The following is an 18,530-nucleotide window of genomic DNA, read 5'->3' as shown; positions in this document are numbered from 1 at the left end:
TCAAAGTCAGACTTATCCTATGAGAGCTGCACCGCCACCTCCTGGTAAGTCCTGTTAGCCTTAGGCAAAAACAAAACTCCAAATTCAGGCTTTCACTTTACTCTTGTCGTCTAGTAATTTTTCCCCGTTAAAAAAAAAATCATAGAAAAGGTTTCAAATCCTCTTTAAAAGATTCCATCTGGAAAACATACATTGTAAGTATTTTATGAAGTGTATTGTTGGGAGTCTGCAGACAATCAAACTGGTGTTCCACCAGAGGTATCCTGGTTGTCATGGACGCTGGCATGTTCAGCCACTTAGTGTAAGAAAGACACTGAATCTAAAACTAACCCCAAACCCTTCTCCACTTTCCTTTCAAGGATAAAAGCTCTACACTTACCAAGCCATAGAAAATGCTTTGCAATGAAACTGCTTTCAGCACCAGTAAACAGTAGAATGCAATTTATGTCTCACTGTCCAACCCTGTTATGTAACAACTTTTGTGTATGCTGAATGCTGTGACATATCAGCTGTGCCAGTAAGCAGCATGGCTCTTTCTGCATGGGATTGATGTCATTAGGGTGTTTCACTTCTGCCCTTGAGAGATACAATTAATTTAGCCTGTGAAATCAGAAGGGAGAACAATATTCCATTGACTCAACATTTCCCAAGTTATTTTTTTTTCTTGCACTCCTGGAGTACTTTTTTTTAAACAAAGGGTTCTCTTTCAGTCAGCTGCTGTTTATTGAGAAGCACAGTGCTAAGTTGGGTGTCAACCAGTCTTGGTCAGGAAAGTGTGTTTTAATATTTTCAAAAATTCTTTCAGCAGTTTTATAGGTACATAAAAAAGACCAAAAAATTGGTTGAAGAAGCCTTGTGCCTGCAGACCAAGCCCAAACTTGTCTCATGTAGGTAAGGCAGTTTGGATGTAGACTTGCATGCAAGTCCGAGGCACCAGTGGGTGCCCATACCTGCAGCATAATGGTACATCCCCCAGTGCTTATGACAGCTCCTGAACAGACATGTCATCAGAAAGGCCTAGTTAGAAAAGCCTGCCTCTGTGTGTGGCAAGACACTGGGCTAACTTTCTGCATGGGATTGATGTCATTAGGGTGTTTCACCTCTGCCCTAGAGAGAAAAAATCAATTTAGCCTATGAACTTGGAGGAGGGAACAATATTCTATTGGCCCAGCATGTCTCAAGGGTTCAGCTGTAGAGTTGAACTAGGTGTTCATGGACCAGTGAAACCACACTCTAGTGTCCAGTGTAACTGCTGATGCTAAATGCTGTGTTGACCCTTATGTATTAGGGTCATGTTTAAAAGGTGAGTAGAAGTCTTTCATACCAACCTCAAATCAATTACCATAACATGGTTTTTTGGTTTTTTTTTTATTTTTTATTCAAACTCTTTTGTAAAGTAGCCAATTATAGTTGGAAAAATAAGATTGGAGACACGTGTTAAAAAAGAGTTCCGGTTATACTGTCCAGAATTTCAAGGAGTCTGAGGCAATTGCATGATTTGGGCACATTCCTCCTTGAAAGTCACAATTCTCCATCCTGCTCTCACAATATGGGGAAGTAACACTGTGGGTCATCATCTTTGAACATTTGAAATGTATTCTGCTGTTTTCACATCTGTTTTGAAATTAATGGTCCTGTAGCTGAACAGACTGTTATGTAAATGTTCAGAACAAAACGAACCTTTACTTATATAACCATAATGCATGTGCCATACTAGCTTGGGTCTGAAAGTGAGTTTTATGTATGAGTTTGTGACTACTTAAGCTCTGCCACAGTATCAAGAGAATATCGGAAGCAAAGACTAGCTGTTGAATGCAGTAAGGTTTTTCCAAGTGTCATGATTATGAATTCTTTCCTCTCTGCACAGCTATTCATTCTGCTAATTTTCAACAAGTATAATCACAATGGAAATAGGAGAGCATTAAGCAATCTAACTTTTAATATAAGCATAGCTCCCATTTAATTCAGTGGCGGTTTAGGAATGTAAAGTATGCAGCATTGACCTCCTTAAGCCCTGATCCTGCAAGTAGCTCAGATATTGGTGGGTTTGTTTTACATTCAAGTTAGAGGTGTAATTATTTAAAGGCATTTACTCTTTTCATCACCTAGAAAATTCAAACTTCTTTTGAGCTATCAAAGTAGCAGCCAGGCTTTTTTAAAACAAAAACACACCATAACAAAAAAAAACCCACAAGAAAAACTCCTTGCTTGTTAAAATAGATGTTTATAGCAACTTAAAACCAGTCTACCCAGTATTCAGGGAGCTGGACAGAGTTTGAACTTTAGAAGACAAGGACAGAGTTTGAACTTTAGAAGACAAAGAGACCCCCAGCAATTCTAGCTAGGCTTTAGATCAACCCTCATCTGGATAAAATTTTATGCAGTGTTTTAAATAGAGGTGCAGTGGTTACATTCTAGCTAACATTAGTAAGGTTGAATTCAGCTGAGAGCTAATCCTCTTGCTTGCTTGTAACATTGAAGGCACATGGCTTATACTTGGGCACAAGTCTATGAAGACATGAACCCAAAATAGATTGACAGCAGACCTGAAACTGGATATAAATCAAACTTTGAAGGTTTCAACATTGTTTTGTTTTCAAGTTCCTTGATAGCTGAGTCTTGCTCACAGCTGAGCTATCAACACAAGAAAAAGGTTACCTTTATTGAGCTGTAGTTTGGACTGGAATTGTTGTTCACACTTTATTTACTTCTAGGTCAGCAGCAAAATGGAGTAATAAATCCCCCACAGTTTGTACCACTTCCCCATGTCCCAGGAAATCAACGGGCCAATCAGAAAAACCTGTATACAAATATGACACGACCAACTTTACCACGGCAACTGTCAGGAGGATCAGGCAAGATTTCACAGCAACCAGAAAGTTTGGATTTCCTGAAAGTACCTGACCAAGGAGCAGCTGGGTAAGATTTTACATTAAATCTGGGGAAAAAAGCGTTGATTTTGTAAACACCTTACACACTCAAACTGTTCATGACTGATAAACTTCTATTTTGCACGTAGATGACCAGATTGTGCTACTGAGCTGTACTCAAAGGTATCATCATTTTCCATAGGGTTTCGAAACACATATTCCACCATAGGCCTTTAGGAATGAAAGTGAACCAGTTCTAGTTTAATATCTTAAATTCACATGGTACCTCCTACTTAAGGATATTGAGACACTTGGCAGAGTTTAACTTCCTTCTGGTTTACAGATCATAGGCAGTAGATGTGATATTTTATGGCAACTGTCATGCCCAGAAATGCTGGCTAACAATCCTTTTGTTTCAGCTTTGATTCCTGACTCATATACCAGACTTGTACTTCTTTTCAGGAGGAAGGCTTGGCCGCATGACTTTCAAGATTATTTCAGCATCATTTGGACTTCTAAGCTGCAGCCTTCCAGATTGTTACTATGGCAATCCTACAAGATTTGAGGGTGGACATGTCTTAATGTTGTAACTAGGTATTTCTCAATAGGCAAGAGTCAAAAGCATCAAAACAATCATCAGAAGTAACAGAAAGATGGAACGAAGAAATAAGGGCTTAGTAGAGGGAAGCAGAACAAGTTGTTCTCAGCTCTGAAACCAGATGCTCCAGATCTTGACTGAAAATCCAGAAGCAGGCAAAACCTCTGATTTGTGGACATCATGAAGACAGAAGTCTTCTGTCAAATATTTATGGGACCTTAGTGCTCCAGAATGTTAAAGGCCTTACAAAAATTTAAGTTTTTCAATGGCTGAACAGTTTCTATCTTAACCCAACCCCTATGTTCTACTCTCTTGTAGAACATTAGTGGAGCTTTACTATAGTGAGAGATGGAGTGCCACTTAATTGTCAAAGACTGCTGCCTATTCAGCAATTCTAGCAAGAAAAAAGAAATCATCTGCTTTTGAATAAGCAGTTTGTGTTTCTCCTTGCTGATGACTTCCTATTGGTGTGATTGGTTTCTGATGTAACCAAGTCTCAGAGAAATTGCTATTAGTAACAGCTGGTTGTCCCAGAGCATATTAAATCAACAAGGAAGGTTATGTGAGCAGATAGAATAAAACACCACTGTGGTAGGGTGTAGTAACTTTGCATAGTAATGTTAGTGCAGACACAATTCTATAGTCAACAGCTCTTCAATAAACACACATGATAAATAACCTCCTTGATAAGTAGCAAAGCCCTGTGTATGCTGAATAAGCCGTCATTCTTACATCTCTGTCCAACTAATAATGAGAGGAGAAACAAGAGGAAGTTCTGACTTTTCCTGCCGAGAACTCTGTAGTACCAGGTTCTTAGTAAATTACAGTTCAGTGTCCTCCTCAGGTTCTCTTCCTCCAAATGCCCTCTCCCTTTTCCTCCTTCCCAACAGATTGTTACCTCCCCCTGCAGTGAGACAGCCTCTCTGGCCAGCCACCGACAGACAGCAGTTAGCTTTATGTTGCACCAGTGCCCTGACTGACTCATTGCAGAGTCTGAGCCTTTGCTTACCACAGCAACTAGAGCACCATATGTCCCCTGAACGTGATGGAAAAGTTTGAAGTAAAACTGGAGACACTGCTGTAGTAAGAATTTTGCCTAAGGAAATGCCCAAGGATTTCAAAATCGCCCACAATACCATTCTAATATCCCATTCTTTCACCCTTATCATACATTGTCCACTGTCGTAACACGGCAGTGATGTGCCACATTCAGGGATCTTTGTTGTTGCTCACTAAAACTTAAGCAGTTGTCATATTTTTACTCTGAGCTGTGTCAGTTATGACCCAGGCTCCTGGGCCTGACAGCAAATAATTTTGCCAACTATGGAAGAGCTTGCTCTTGGGGTAATTTGGGAGAAATCAAGATTAAGTCAAACTTCCACCAAGTTTTCACCTGACTCTCTGCAGCCCCTTAATATATTTGCTCTCAGCCCTGGAATATTCTGAGTGATTAGATGGAGCAGATTAGTCCCCTTCTCCAGTGATCCACATGAATGGGGGTTCCTAGAGGCAGCAAAAAAATTTTTATACCAACAGACCCTTCTCAGCTGTCAGTCAGTGGACAAGATCCTTAGCAGATGTTCTGCACTAAATTCTCATGTTGGCCTAAGCATTCTTTTCTATGTGATCCGTCTGGCTACAGCACTGATTTAGCATAGTACTTAAAGTGTTGCTTCTAGTGAGTGTTAGAGACGTCACAGAAAACTAATAAATAAGTAAGTGTCCACAGAATTGATAGATTTTTCCATATCTAAAGTAGTGCACAGGATTCCTAAGTAGGGGCTTTCCAGTTCCTAAACACAAAGAGTAGAGGTGGTCAGCCCTCCAGCAAAATTGGGCACATGCAGAGCGTCTTTTGAGTTGTACCCAATGGCAGGCATTTTCCCCCACTCTGCACCAAGTGTTAGCCATAAGATATTGCAGGCATATTTAAAGCATTGTTCTGTTTAAAATCCATCTTCAAATAAGAAAGAAGTCAGAAACAAGTGGCCACTGCTACTTATTTTAACAATTTAAAAACTGTCAGCACGTGCTAACACTTTCAGACACGTTTCCATCTTTGTAAACTAGTAAGTTCCATGCCTTTAAGTGGTGAAATTTTCTCATCGCATGTCAACTTACTCTGTTAAAGCTGTTTTGCCAGTATTAGACTAATACTTTGTCTTGAGACTACGGTTCATGTAACAGCAACAAAAACCCATAAGCCATAGGATAAAGCCATTGTGGTTTCTGTCAGACAACTCTGACACATGCTTTACTGTAAAATGTAGCAGCCACCAAGTACATAATGAGATAGGAACTATCATGTTAGATTAAAAAGATCAGTTGCATCAGTTCCTAGTGCTATGGGTACACACCAACAACCCCATCTGTTTCAGTCTTAGGAGTTTACAAGGATGATTAGTGCATAATTAAAGCTTCTATTGCTTAGTTACCATGTTAAATGGCAATTATGATAGATGTAGTCCAAGGGAAAAAAAAAACAAACAACAAACTGCTGTATTAGAATGACATCTTCACTGCCTGCCCCAGTTTTCACTGGTAACTGTGTATGTTCAAGAGTGGTAGAAACCCCCCCAAAGCAGCGGCAGCAGTAATTGCAACCGGAGCCAGTAGGGAACAGGCGTCCGTTGTCCATCGCTGCCTCTGGGTGGATTTTGGTGGAAGTCAGGCTTCTCTGTAGGGAGCCGCAAGACAGAAGGGTGCTTAGTAACACAGCTTATGATTCCGAGGTGGGGAGGGAAGAGAATGTTGGGGAGTGAGGATTTTGTGCTGTTCTTTTGGTTTTGTTCTGGTTTAATTTCTTTCAAAGCAAGCCACAGCTGTAGGCAACATGCAGCAGCAACGTGGGTGCCGCTGCGTAAGGTGAGGGAACATCTAAAAAGGACCTGGCCAAGTAATTTCTTAGACTTTCACATTTCAGTGTGGGAGTTGCTGCCTGTCTAGTACACCCTGCAAGTTCATTGAATCTTATTTCCTAAAGTATATAAAAAGTGTTTGGTCAGAAATGGTGGAAGGGGCCCACTCTGAGAGGGTGATTTCAGGTGGGCGTTGAAGGTGGGTAAGGGTTAGATTTTACATCTATGCGACCTCAGAAAGCGGTGGGCTGCTCGAAGAATTGTTTTGACACAGCGTGTTCGGTGCTTTGTTAGTGCCGGTAACACCGTGTTCCGGGCGCCCGGCCGCACACTGATTTGTAACCGGTGGTGGCCCGCGGGGGAGCGCGGCGCCCTGCCGGCAGCCTTGTGCTCCGGGGGGCGCTTCTGGGCAGAGCTGCTGGGGCAGCTGGAGGACGGGCCCAGCGTGAGGGGACGCGCTGTCCGCGACGGCCCCGGGGCTCCGCCCGGCCCCGGGGCTCCGCGTGTGGCGCGCGCCCCCTGCTGGCGGCCGCGGGCGGGCCAGGGCTGCGGGGCTGCGGCGCTCGGCCCCGCCTTCGGCTGCCGCCGGCGGCCGCGCAGACGCCTTCGGGACGGGCCTCTCCGCGCCCTCCCTGCGGGCTGCGCAGGGAGCAGTGGCTGTGTCCGGCTGGATCGGTTCCCTAAGCCAGCCTGGAACAGCCAGGCTCACAAAGGCGCGTCCTCGAGTTTCTCCAGTACGGTCACCACGATGAATGAGTCTGTGATTCTATGAAAAGCGCCAGTCCCAAGGCTGTCTTCCTGAGCATTATGAGCTCCTTTACTGATGTACTGAAAAGAAACATTGCTGTGTTCAGCAGTGGGTTTCAGTTAAGTTTTTTTCTGTGACTGTTCTTTTTCAGAGGGGAAAGTGCTAGTGTTCCCTGTACACAAGGAGTGAGCTGGAAGAATTGTGAATTTAGTATTACAAAAGCACAGGCATTAGATATAATTTTTAAGGATTAGAATTAGGTTTGTTTTTAGCAAAGCTGCTGAGGAGGGACAGCTTTAATTTGTAGCTATGGCTAGCAATCCAATACAAACCCAGGTTTAAAAACACCATGTTCCTACCAGCAAAACTCTTAGATGTTTTTGTTCTGCTATGGTTGCAGAAAAGCTGAGCTATTTTTCCAAGACTTGCTCTGAATTATTTCCACACCTAGATGTAGGTTTCACAACATATCCTCTGCCAAGCGAAGTCAGTACGTGCTGAACAACAGGAGAAAATCCTCTCTTCTGGTAGATAAATTTAGAACTGAAATGCTGTTAATCTGTACTTCAAAGCTCATTTCTGGTGCAGTTCACTATACAAACTTAGAACTAGGCAGAGACATATTGACAAAAATTAAGTCTAGGACTTCATGTAAGTAACTGTAAGCATTTTCTGCAAGAGCTGTCTAATGTTACCATGGCATTACATGACACGATCGGTTCAGTTTCCTCGGCATCACTGCAACATTTTTAGTCATTCAGCACATTTATTTTTTATTTACTTTAAACTGATATATTGCATCTAATACCTGTTCTCTCTTCCAGCCTTTATTAGCTGATGAGCTGGCAAAATGCATTTCTTCCCTCTTTCCCCTTCCTAATCTTTGGAGTGGTCACAGCTGTGACAGAGTTTGTGCAGCATCTCTCCTGCTGCTTCAGAGTTGACTATAACAGAACAAGTCCATAGACGGCCCTGGAATCTGAGGCAACTTAAAAGAGATGCAGTCTCTCTTACAGCTTAGTCACAAGAATGGTAAAGTAGCAAGCCTCTGAGCTAGACTTTGTTTTTAATACTGGAAACTAAATCCCTGGTGAAGTTGGGGCACGGGGAGAGACCGACTAAGCTGTGTAGATGCCAAGATATGCATGAACTGCATGTGCACATTTGTTTACATTCCAGCCTGAGCACTAAAATGTCTTCTATGCATTTGAACTGCTGTTTGGAAGTACCTGATCATCCATTTCAGTAGGAAAGAAATGGCAACTCTGTCCCTTTCTCAGGGAAGTCTTACATTGCTATTTGTAATTGTTGTGGCATTTAAGAGAATCCCTTTTTCCCTTGTTCTGTGGTATTCTTTATCAACCCCTCTGTCCTAATGAACTGATTCTAAAGCTCAAGTCATAAGCTTTGAAGTGTCCTAACATTTTTTTCTCCCATTAGTGTTCGCAGGCAGACCACAAACCGACCCCCACCAGCTGGAGGAAGGCCTAAACCACAGCCAAAACCTAAGCCTCAGGTCCCACAGTGCAGGGCACGGTATGCGTATGATGCTCAGGACACAGATGAACTTAGCTTTAATGCCAACGATGTGATTGATATCATTAAAGAAGGTATGTAGAGAGAAAAGATGTTGTTACTGCAGTACGAATCTTGCAGGTGCACTACCGTAAGCCTTCAGGACAGGACTTTTTGAGCCACCCCACAGTTATCTTCCCTTATCAGGCTTGCAAATGTCTGTGACAGCTCAGGGAGCAGAGAAGCCTCCCCACCCACACCAATCAAACCTGTTCACTGAAAAGCATGTCCAAGACAGATCAAGGACATATTCATTACTTGGTACTGCAGATCCGTACATTTAGTTAGAGAGTAATTCTATCACAGGCTCTAGCTGAAAATTAGCCTAAACCACAGCTATAGCATAAGAAGCAAAAAGCAAGAAAGCACTTCCAGCTCTTTGGGTCTCCAAAGCAACCTCCCTAAGGCGTAAAGGCAGATAGTGATGTGATCAAAAGATTAGCAAGCTCAGGCTCTCCATCTCTCTGACCTTCACAAGAAAGCTCTCGCTATGCGGAGCAGCTTTGCAAGGCTGCCTCAAAAACTATACAAAAAAGTCTACAGAACCTCACTAAAACCTCCTTTGCTTGCTTTACCATAGATCCCTCTGGCTGGTGGACAGGAAGACTACGAGGGAAACAAGGTCTGTTTCCTAACAATTATGTCACCAAGATATAAAAGACTGTCAGACAAAAATTGGCATGAAGTTCCCAGTGTTGAAGATGATCTCTCTTGCCTTCAGGACACTGTTCTTCTGAGATCTGCCATTCTCAGCAGTATTTTCACCAGTAAAGTTGTATATGAGCAGGAAGAAAATTACCCACAGCACAGACTTTGATCTTTTATCTCAGAAGCATACAGCAATGGACATACCGACCTATTATTTATTATATTTAAAACCTGGTTTTAACACCTAGTAAGCAAAGAATAACCTACCATCTTCACGAAACAGAAAGGTGCCTGGCAGTCTGGGACCAGGGACTTGGAAAGGGGTGTATTTAATAAGTGCCTTTAGCCGAGTATCAGTAATCTGTGTAATTACCTACTGAAGATAATGTTAAGTGCACATTTCCTCTAATGCAGATCGTTCCAGGGAACATGTTAAGTGTGCTGCTACCTGTCAGAAAGATTTAGGCTCATTTGGGACATTACCATCTAAAAACCTACTGGGATGGTGTATTTAAGTAATTCTGTACAGAGCTGTAATGGAACTGGTTTGTGTTTAGGGGACTCCAACAGGCACTGCAAGATGTTGAAGCAGCAAACCACATAGTACTGTATGCTAAACAATGTTGCCTTCAAGATTTATAATATAATATGGCTGGCCCATGTTGGATTTGTTTAATGCTCTACCTGTTATAGGAAGTGTCTTTATGCAGAGCTGTACATTTATAGAAACAGATCATATACTGTATATAAAAACGAGTATGATAGAAACACATATGAATGTATAATGTAGTATTCCACTGTTCTTACTCATGAAGTAGTTCTACTAGAATTTTTATGCCAGGTACTTACAGATATGCACTACTCCTTTTAAATGGAAGAAGCAGAAGTGCTATTGCTAAGTCTCATTCCCTCCCACACCAGAATGGCTGTTGCTTGCCATCCCGTTATCAGCATTCATGCTTTGCCTTTGGAACCTCCATAAAATAAAACTCAAGAAGCAGTTTGCTGAACAGGTCTGTGCTCTGTGCAGTTTGTTTTCAGTTACACATACAAACACATCCCTTCACAAAAGTGTCTGTTGGATTTTTACTGCACTGGTTTCTAAAGAAAAAAACTCCCCTTCCTTTGCTCCAAACCAAACCCTTTTCACTCTGCTCAGCTGAAGTGCAGTGCATTACCTTTTTTCTTGTTAAGAGCAGTCAAAAAAACCTGTGAATGGCAATATTAAGTAGTTGCGTAAGCTTTAAGACACAGCTAAAAGTCTTGAATCCCCTCCCCTCCTACACAATTGCCTAAATTACAAACCAAGTGTAACTTAGGCACAGTTCAACTCCATCACCATTAAGAGATGACTGACTGTAGAAGCTCTTTCTGGAAGCTGGAACCTAGGGCTTCAGTCCCACAGGAAATCCTGCCACACAAGGGATCCTAGGGGAGGGAAAAGTCTCCTGCTTAAGATAAAAACCTGTAGCTTCCACACTTGCAGCCCCTGCACAGAGTGGTGGTTAGCATCACAGGAGACTTAGATTTTTCCTACCTTAGCTCCCTTTGTTTAGGTTCACAGCAAGCACATTGTCTTATGTTCACCTAAACACCCAGATTTACAAGGCTAATATCTGTCCCAGCCAGCCTACTTCTTTCCCCAAACCTGAAGGCAACAAACTATGAAGAAAGAGATTCCTATATGCTGCTCTGGGACAAGGCACTGAAATAAAGTACCTATTTAGCATCCTTTAAGGTACACCAAGAAAAGATGAACTGTCTGCCTGCTCTTTAAGAGTGAAACCAACAAGTTACTAAATATAAGCCACTACAAAGGTTGGAGATTCTCACTGGAAACAACCACTTAGAATAATCATCCCCATCAAATGGAAAGTTGTATCAATCACCTGTTTAGTCAACTGTCCTGCTCCAACATTACACTGCAGACATGTCTACGTAGTGCCTTAAAGAGTCACAGTCACAATCTGACTTTTTTTTTTTTTTTTAAGAGAGGAGCTTTATTTCTATGTAGAGAGTTGTACTACAAAGGAAGTTTAAAATTTCACTTTCCGAGTGAGTCTGAAATGTCTGTGGTGAGGCTGGAATGCTATGTACAAGGAGCAGTAGTTTTGCCTCCCTAGGCAAATATGGACAAAGTGCATATACCGTCAGGACTTGGCTGCCTGGGGTTTCATAAGAGTGAGGAAGCCAGGTCCTTGATGATCTCGCTGCTCAGTTGAGGGATTGTGCTGATCGCCAGTAGTTTGCTGCTTGCATACTTGTTCTTTATAGCCTGCAGAGATAAAGGAACAGTGTTACAAAAGATTCACGTGTACAGTATTTATGTTCAGGCAGATAATTTTGAGTCAGTTAGCCCGACTGCTTGCAAAACAAGCAAACAAACAAACGAGGTTAGAAGGGAACCAGCTTGCAAAGGAGCAAGAGCAGTTTGTCTAAAATGTCTTGAAGTAGTATTAATGCAACGTCCTCTCACAGGCTTGTCAGAATAGCACATGCTTTAAGATAACATACAGCACATCGACCCAAGGAGCCATAATATGCAGCAAAGGTATTTCTAAAACATTAAAAAGAAGATTCTAAGTAGCTATACTTACAGTGTATTTTGTTAACTTCTCGTTTACTTTGACCACATTCTTGGCCATATGTTTCACAGTCATCACAAGACTGTCTTCTGTGTACCCCGTGTAGTACTGCTGCTTTGCACCCTACAGTGTAACGGTAAGAAATGAGATTTATGAAACAGGCATTGCTGCTCCAGGCAGCCAACGCCCCAAGCTTCACACACCAGCCTTGTGTGCCAGGAACTCTAAAGCTGTCACTTCAGGCAACATCCCCAGAGGAACTGGTGGTGTGCAGCAGAAGCCTGGACACGCCAGTACCAAGATCCGCATTTCTACACTGCCCAGAGGATAAAAGCTGCAACCCTTGCAAGAGTAACCGCTACTTGAATCACAATGCACTATTCATGGTCCACGACTTCATTGTTCTACATGTACTGTGAGAATTATGAAAATCTGCCTTCATTTACAGCGTGGCCTCCTGTAACTCAATACTTTTGAGAGGAAAAAAAATCCTTTTGTACCACAGTGTTCCTTCCCATAGAAAAAGACAGAAAGTTTCTGGTGGTATATTCCTTTTTCTACCTGCAACTATGCATCAGGCTGTCCAAGGGTCATTTGATCACCAGCATTATTACCGACTTAAATGCAATTCTCTGAAGTAGTTGTTTTAATTCAATCGACTGAAGAAAAACAATCCTAACAATGAGTCTGATTAAAATACTTACCCATTTGTTAGGTCCCAGAATCTTTTGGGACAAGTATAACGCAGCAGCTGCAATCTCTGAAGGACGATGGTGAACCATGTCGTAGTCGATCAGTGTCAGCTCCATTAGGTATTTTGCTAGTGTATGTTGCTTAGCATCAGCCTACCAGATTGACAGTTTGTTAATTCACAGTGTAACTTCACCTCATCACAGTAATTCAGGATTGTTTATCGCATTCATTAACAGACAAAACAGTTATTAAGGGCTAAAAACCATACTCTGTAACAGGCACTCATCTCAGAATTGAGACCAATCTAGTCTAGCAGCCAGCTGGAATTTAGACACAAAAAGTCAAGTGAGGGATGTCAACAGCCCAACCAGGGATCCACACGCTCCCTCTGTAACACACTAAGCAGGGGGTTAGTGTGAAATGACTTAAGGAGATCCCTGTTAAAGCAGCAGCTAACGTCAAGTGTTAGCTAGTGGTCTGTTGAGGCAATTGCAGCCCACTTCAAGTGTGGACAGTTCATTCAAGTGTAACTACTGAGGTGGGAAAAAAGGGTCAGATCAAAGATTATCTTTTGATTCTTAAATAATGCAACATTTGCACCCAAGAATTATGAGTAACTGCAACACTGCTGCCCTTTTACTAGGGAATACCCTGATCACCAGACAAAAAGATCACTCTAAAAGCAAGGGTTCTGCTCTAGATATGTTTAGTTTACTCTAAGAGTAAAATTACTGCCACTAAGACTGAACACAGGCCCCAGTAAATACAAATGTGAACAGCTGCTGGCTGCCACAGGGATGTTGTCATGTTACTCCACATGGTGGAGTTACATAGCTGAGTATTTCTCGATCCGCCATATAAACAGAAAACAAGTAAGATCACATGATAAAAATGCCAGAAGCGATCCTAATAGACTTTAAACATACAGGAAAGTTCTAGGTAATGAGGACAAGTACCCACCTCCCCAGCTTTTGATGCTCTTCTCAAGAAGTGAATTGGAAGAGGTCGTCCCAAATCGAAGTTTAACTCTTTAAGAATAGTAATTTCCATTTCTCTAACTTCATCACCGGTGTAGGCATTGTCAGTAATGTAAACAAAGTCTGCTACATCAGGAGAGAACATCTCTTCATATTTTGAAGCTACAAGCAGTGCTGTTACACCCACCAGCTGAAGCCTCTTACGAGGTACTGGATGACTCTGCAATATAGGAATTTAAAAAGCAGGACCCAAACTGTCAAACTCTAGATAAACAAATTCTAATTTATCAGTTTTAACACAGCAGTATGACAGTGTTAATTCCTGTAACGTAAATGAGATTTTCCACTTCGAGTCAGAAGTGTCCCCATACTGACAGAAGACCAGAGCCTCAGAGTGAAGATGCTACATTTTACAGAGCTCTTGCACAAAGAGCAGATTTCGTAGGTTCACAGATTAAACTCCTTCAAAAGCACGGTCATTGAGCAAGTCTCCTATTCCAAACATGAGTTGAAAAACATCCTACTTACTTGTAAGAAGCGATCCATAACTGCAACACACATATACAGTGTTTCCTGCAAAAGCTGGAATCTCGAGTGGACCTGGACAAGCCAGTCAACTAAAATTGCACGCATACGCCCGTTGATCATCTTCCCATCAAGGTAATGCGGGCGGACTGACTGCTGCAGCTGTTGGAGAAAGAGCTGTGTGAGCAACAGGATTGACACCACACTGCAGAAGCCCAGACTCAGTATGTCATACCTCAAGCTCTCTCAGATACAGATAGATATCTTTTACGTAGTCACTGCACAGCTGGGGATTCCCCCAGTCCTCAGCATCAATGTCTTCTACATTGTTGAGCAACACATCAGAGAAGGCTTGGCACAAATCCTCCTCTTGCATAGATACATCCATAGGGACAGGAGACAGAACCTAAGGAACAAACATAGTGCTTACATATCTCCTGTTTTACCTGCAGCGTTCCTTTGTTTCCACATTTTTCCCACTACTGATACAATTTCTTAAGAGGAAAGAAGTTGGAACTGAGGCTTGCACTCTAGTGTGGCAAGCTTTCACCAAGATGTCGTACTGACAGAATCAGAAGACCTAGTAACTGCCAGCTAAAGCAGAAACTTAATCCAGTACTTCAACAGCTAGTTCTGTCACTTTAACATTATCCTTTAAGCACAACATGCATTAAGCCAAACCCTCAGTACAGATGCTTTGCTTTTTCAGCAAGGAAATGAGATACATCTACAAACAAACCATTCAGAAGTTACAGCTTTAACTTGCAAGTCAAATTAAGAATCAGAACAGTATCATTACTTCCTACCTTTGGAACAGCAGCTTCAACTGCTTGGTTCACAGCAGCTGGAGGTTTAGGCAGCACAGTTACATTTGTTGTCTTACTAGGTCCTTTCGTAGGCTTTACGGATGCTTTGGAGCATTCTGGTTTCTGTAGTGAAAACAATTACTATTAGTACAGAGCTAGTAATCCAGCTTTTCCTTATAGACAGACTTCAGATGTTTCTTTACCTTAGCTATACGTGTTCCTCTTGCTGCAACTTTATTTCCTATTTCTTCCAAAGCAGCCCTTTTGCCAGCAAGGTGAGTTTTGGCTTTACTTTTAAGTTCAGGCACAGCATTCTCCACTCCTCTAGTGACCTAAAACAATAAAATTGCAGCTTAAGAGTTAGAGGACCAGCTTTATTTAATTTTCAGATGCCTAACTCCATTGTACACTTATCACCACTGTACCAATGCGACTCTGTGCGTGCTATCCACTACTCAACCTGTTTTTATTTTCTACCTGTTCACACGTGGTCAGGGGAAGAAACCGCTTCAGTAGAGGTTTCAGAGAGTACTGTACTCTCTGAAACTGTGTTGCAAGATTAGAGCAACGCACCCAATCTCCTTCTTCCCCACTGACAACTTTTTAAGGTTAGAGTGCTATTACCTACTACTTACTTATTTACACACTTGGTAACTATAGCTGTATTCCCGTGAACAACACTATTTCTTTACTAAATACATGCCATGCAAATTACAGTTATGTTACGCATATAAAAATAAACATCCTTTGTTATGCACAGCATTGAAATCACTTTCAAGAGTTTCTCACAAAGTTTAGTTTAAGCCACAGAAAACAGGTTCTTGTATTCCCTTCTTGCACCCTCCCGTTAAGCAGCTTTACCTTTCTCCCTCCCGCACACCCTCCCCGCACCTTGAGGGGGAGGAGCAGGCGGCCAAGGCCAGGTGCAGCGCCCCGCCGGATGACTGGGGCAGCGCGTCCCCCCGCCCCGAGCTCAGCCCGGCTTCAGCCTCCTCCTCCGCCTCCCCCCGCTCCAGTCCAGCCGCTGCCCAGTGCAAAAGCGCCGGGGGGCTCCTGGCCAGATAAAGCGCTGAGAGCGCCGCCCCCCCCCCCCCCCCCCCCGCCCAGTGCCGGGCAGACCCTCCCCTGCCCGCACGCGCCGCGGCCCCAGCGCAGCCGCCTGAGGGGAACGAGCGGCAGAGCCCGCGGGCGGCTCGCGCCCCCCCAGCTTCGCCCGCCTGCTCCCCCCTTCCTCCCCCCACCTTCGCCCCCTCCCCCGCCTGCTCTCACCAACCTTCGCCCCCACTCCCACCTTCGCCCCCTCGCTCCTTCCGCCCCCCCCGGCAGCAGCGGCACTCACAGGGGCGCGGCGGGCCGCCGGCATTGCCATTGCTCTGGAGCGCAGGGGAGGCTGCAGCCGCTCTCCTCACCGACGTACACCCACCACAACCACACCGACAACTGTTAGCTCGTGCCGCCGCGGCGCCCTTTAAACCCCCTCCCGCTCGCCTATTGGACAGCTTCGTACGATGCACGCGCTCCATTGGCCCATCGCCCCAGGCTCCGCCCACACAGGAAGCAGTTTGAAGTGCTTCCGGCAAGGCGGGCCCTGCGCGGGGGGCGGCGCATGCGCCCGGGGCGAGGGGGTTGGGGCGAGGGGCGCGGAGGTGCCTCGCCTCATGTTTAGACTAACCCAAGGTTACAAAACAAGAGTTTTACCTTGAGCAGGACGTACACAGCTGCGCCGGCTATCGCGAAAAACATTTGCCGGCGATAGTTTGGGTAGTTAGAAGCCGCGCTGCGGCTGCCGCGGCGCTCTGAGCTGCCGGCAGGCCGAGGAAGCGGAGGAGGCCCCGGGCCCACCCGCACTTCCCAGCCGGGTTATCGATGGCGGCTGGCTGGAAGCACCGGCACAGCCGCCTGCACCCCTCGGAGTGCCGGACCTCAGCAACGGGGACTTAAATACTGCAGGACCAGTGAAAGAGAGCGCCCGCAGAGACGGCTCACCGCGCTCCAAAGAGCAACCCCATTGTGCGGGGAACTACTCCAAACAGATGCATGTTAACGGCTTTTCTTCTAAATTTCACATGACTGGAGGAAGGCATCGCAGTTAGCCAGTAGAAAGCTCGTAACAGTCAGTTTAAAACTAGTCCTGAGGTTCTGAAACTTCAACCCTACAGTGTTGCCTAAACTGACAAGAAAAGTTCAATTACAACTATTCTGCAATCTCCCAAAACTAGCATTACAGGTTTACTCACATAGGCACAAGTTAATATTTTTATATCCTTCATAAGGGCAGTTTTCCTGAACTCTTTAAGTTCTGGATGATTCCATCTATCAACATAACTGTGGCTAAATGTCGATCCTTCACTGCAAGAATTTTTTTAGTACATGCAGGAATACATGTATACAAAAGAATTTTTACAGATCAAGACTTACAAAGACAAAACAAGGCAAAAGGAAACAAAACAAACTTGCATAAGAAACAGATTTTGAATGATACCAGTCTAACATTTTATTTATTGCATACAAAAGGATTTCTTTTGACAATGGAATTTTATATGAAAAGTAATTTGATGCATACTGTTGAAAATCTTATCTTCAAATTCAAAGATGCTGCAGAAAACTTAAGGCAATGCATCTAAGCATATAAAGCACAGTAAGTGGTGGAAATTTTCAAAATCAAAAGCCTATTCTTCTTCCTTCCCTTAAATTATAGTTAAGTCACAACTTTCTGGAATAGAAGTAGGCTGCAGCTGTATTAGCCCCTGCAATAGCATGTAAGGTCAGAACACTGTGATTCCTGGCAAATACCTAAGTGTTCAACATCACATTACAATGTTACGCATACATTTAAAAGCAAGACAATATCAGTAGCAGTTATAAAACAAGTCAATTCATGGACCACTAAAATACTTCTAGTACCAGGCAGCCAAATCAGGCGCATAGAAGATTTATTAAAAAAAAAAAATAAAATCCCCCAAACCTGTGCTTCTTTGTCCTGTAAGGAAGCCAAAATACATTTTATCACATACCCAGGGTCTCAATTATTTCAGAGGCCCCCCCCTTTTTTTTTTTGTCCCATGTCTCTCAAGTACCTTCTTGGAAACTTTTAAAAGTGAGTATTATTAGACTTCAAACACCAGAGGTCAACCAACTTCCCTCCTTTTCAACAATCACTGAAGAACAAAAAGTGTCTGTTCAGTCCTTCCAGTTACTTTTATTCATTTTTACCAATGCAGCTTCAACTTTATACTCACTTTCAGTTTCCTACAGTCATAATGTTCAAGAAGCTTTAGCATAAAACCGTGTCAGGTTTTGAAGCAGACAAATCATGTGTTGCCTTTCTCCCATATCCCCCATCATACAAGCACAAAGTGGTTTTAAATTCAGTTTTAGCAATGCAATTAGGCTTGAAAATGGCCATTTATCACACATGCTGGAATAAAATTTCTCTCCACTTAAAGCCTCAGTGCCAGAGGTGTTAAATTTGTTGCCAGCAATAGACACTGCACTGGCAAATGCTACTCCTAGCAGATAAAAAAAAAAAAATATAAAAGGGAAGCAGCTTTAACCAGACAAAAACAGGCATCAAATTAGATAAGGTAATATTTATAAATGGATCACTTTTTTTAGTGTAAACATAACAGTTCATCTCCTAGGTTTAC

General features: G+C 43.2%; 2 protein-coding genes across 5 annotated transcripts in view; one reads left to right on the top strand and one right to left on the bottom strand.

The window, feature by feature from the left end:
• MYO1E (myosin IE) overlaps nucleotides 1-10,307 on the top strand; it is a 95,192-nt gene extending 84,885 nt beyond the window's left edge. The window contains exons 25-28 of one of the 3 annotated variants that reach the window (XR_012624816.1): nucleotides 1-44; nucleotides 2,715-2,919; nucleotides 7,899-8,106; nucleotides 8,515-8,632. The exon at nucleotides 1-44 is cut by the window's left edge and continues 49 nt beyond it. Coding sequence is in view for 2 of the 3 variants with exons in the window: in XM_074837165.1 (XP_074693266.1) it covers nucleotides 1-44; nucleotides 2,715-2,919; nucleotides 8,515-8,684; nucleotides 9,230-9,306 (496 nt within the window). In the remaining variant the exon portion in view is untranslated. Of the gene's footprint in view, nucleotides 45-2,714; nucleotides 2,920-3,332; nucleotides 4,147-7,898; nucleotides 8,107-8,514; nucleotides 8,685-9,229 lie in introns of those variants that run through there. The other 2 variants (XM_074837165.1, XM_074837166.1) reach the window with 2 other exon arrangements.
• Nucleotides 10,308-11,289: 982 nt separating this feature from the next.
• Nucleotides 11,290-16,365, bottom strand: CCNB2 (cyclin B2). Of its 2 annotated transcripts, none has more exons than XM_074837168.1 (9): nucleotides 16,223-16,365; nucleotides 15,087-15,215; nucleotides 14,884-15,006; nucleotides 14,313-14,483; nucleotides 14,081-14,239; nucleotides 13,536-13,772; nucleotides 12,587-12,727; nucleotides 11,895-12,005; nucleotides 11,290-11,572 (listed from the first exon to the last, which is right to left on the bottom strand). In XM_074837168.1, the coding sequence occupies exons 1-9, from the start codon at nucleotides 16,250-16,252 to the stop codon at nucleotides 11,471-11,473; spliced, it is 1,203 nt and encodes a 400-aa protein (XP_074693269.1). In that variant the 5' UTR covers nucleotides 16,253-16,365; the 3' UTR covers nucleotides 11,290-11,470. The 2 variants fall into 2 exon arrangements, with proteins under 2 accessions (XP_074693269.1, XP_074693268.1); XM_074837167.1 differs by having other exon boundaries at nucleotides 16,175-16,319.
• Between the last annotated feature and the right edge of the window lie 2,165 nt (nucleotides 16,366-18,530).

The sequence above is a fragment of the Strix aluco genome, chromosome 12, assembly GCF_031877795.1.
Source record: "Strix aluco isolate bStrAlu1 chromosome 12, bStrAlu1.hap1, whole genome shotgun sequence".
Classification (NCBI taxonomy): domain Eukaryota; kingdom Metazoa; phylum Chordata; class Aves; order Strigiformes; family Strigidae; genus Strix; species Strix aluco.
The sequence above is the reverse complement of the archived record's forward strand: the minus strand, read 5'-3'. Positions and strand labels throughout refer to the sequence as shown.

Excerpts from the sequence above, each read along its gene's own strand:
- CCNB2 (XM_074837167.1), bottom strand. The coding sequence starts at position 16,252 with ATGGCAATGCCGGCGGCCCGCCGCGCCCCTGTGAGTGCCGCTGCTGCC. Across the intron at positions 12,006-12,586 it reads TTCTGGGACCTAACAAATGG|GGTGCAAAGCAGCAGTACTA; the intron begins GTAAGTATTTTA and ends GTTACACTGTAG. Across the intron at positions 11,573-11,894 it reads AGAAGTTAACAAAATACACT|GCTATAAAGAACAAGTATGC; the intron begins GTAAGTATAGCT and ends TTATCTCTGCAG.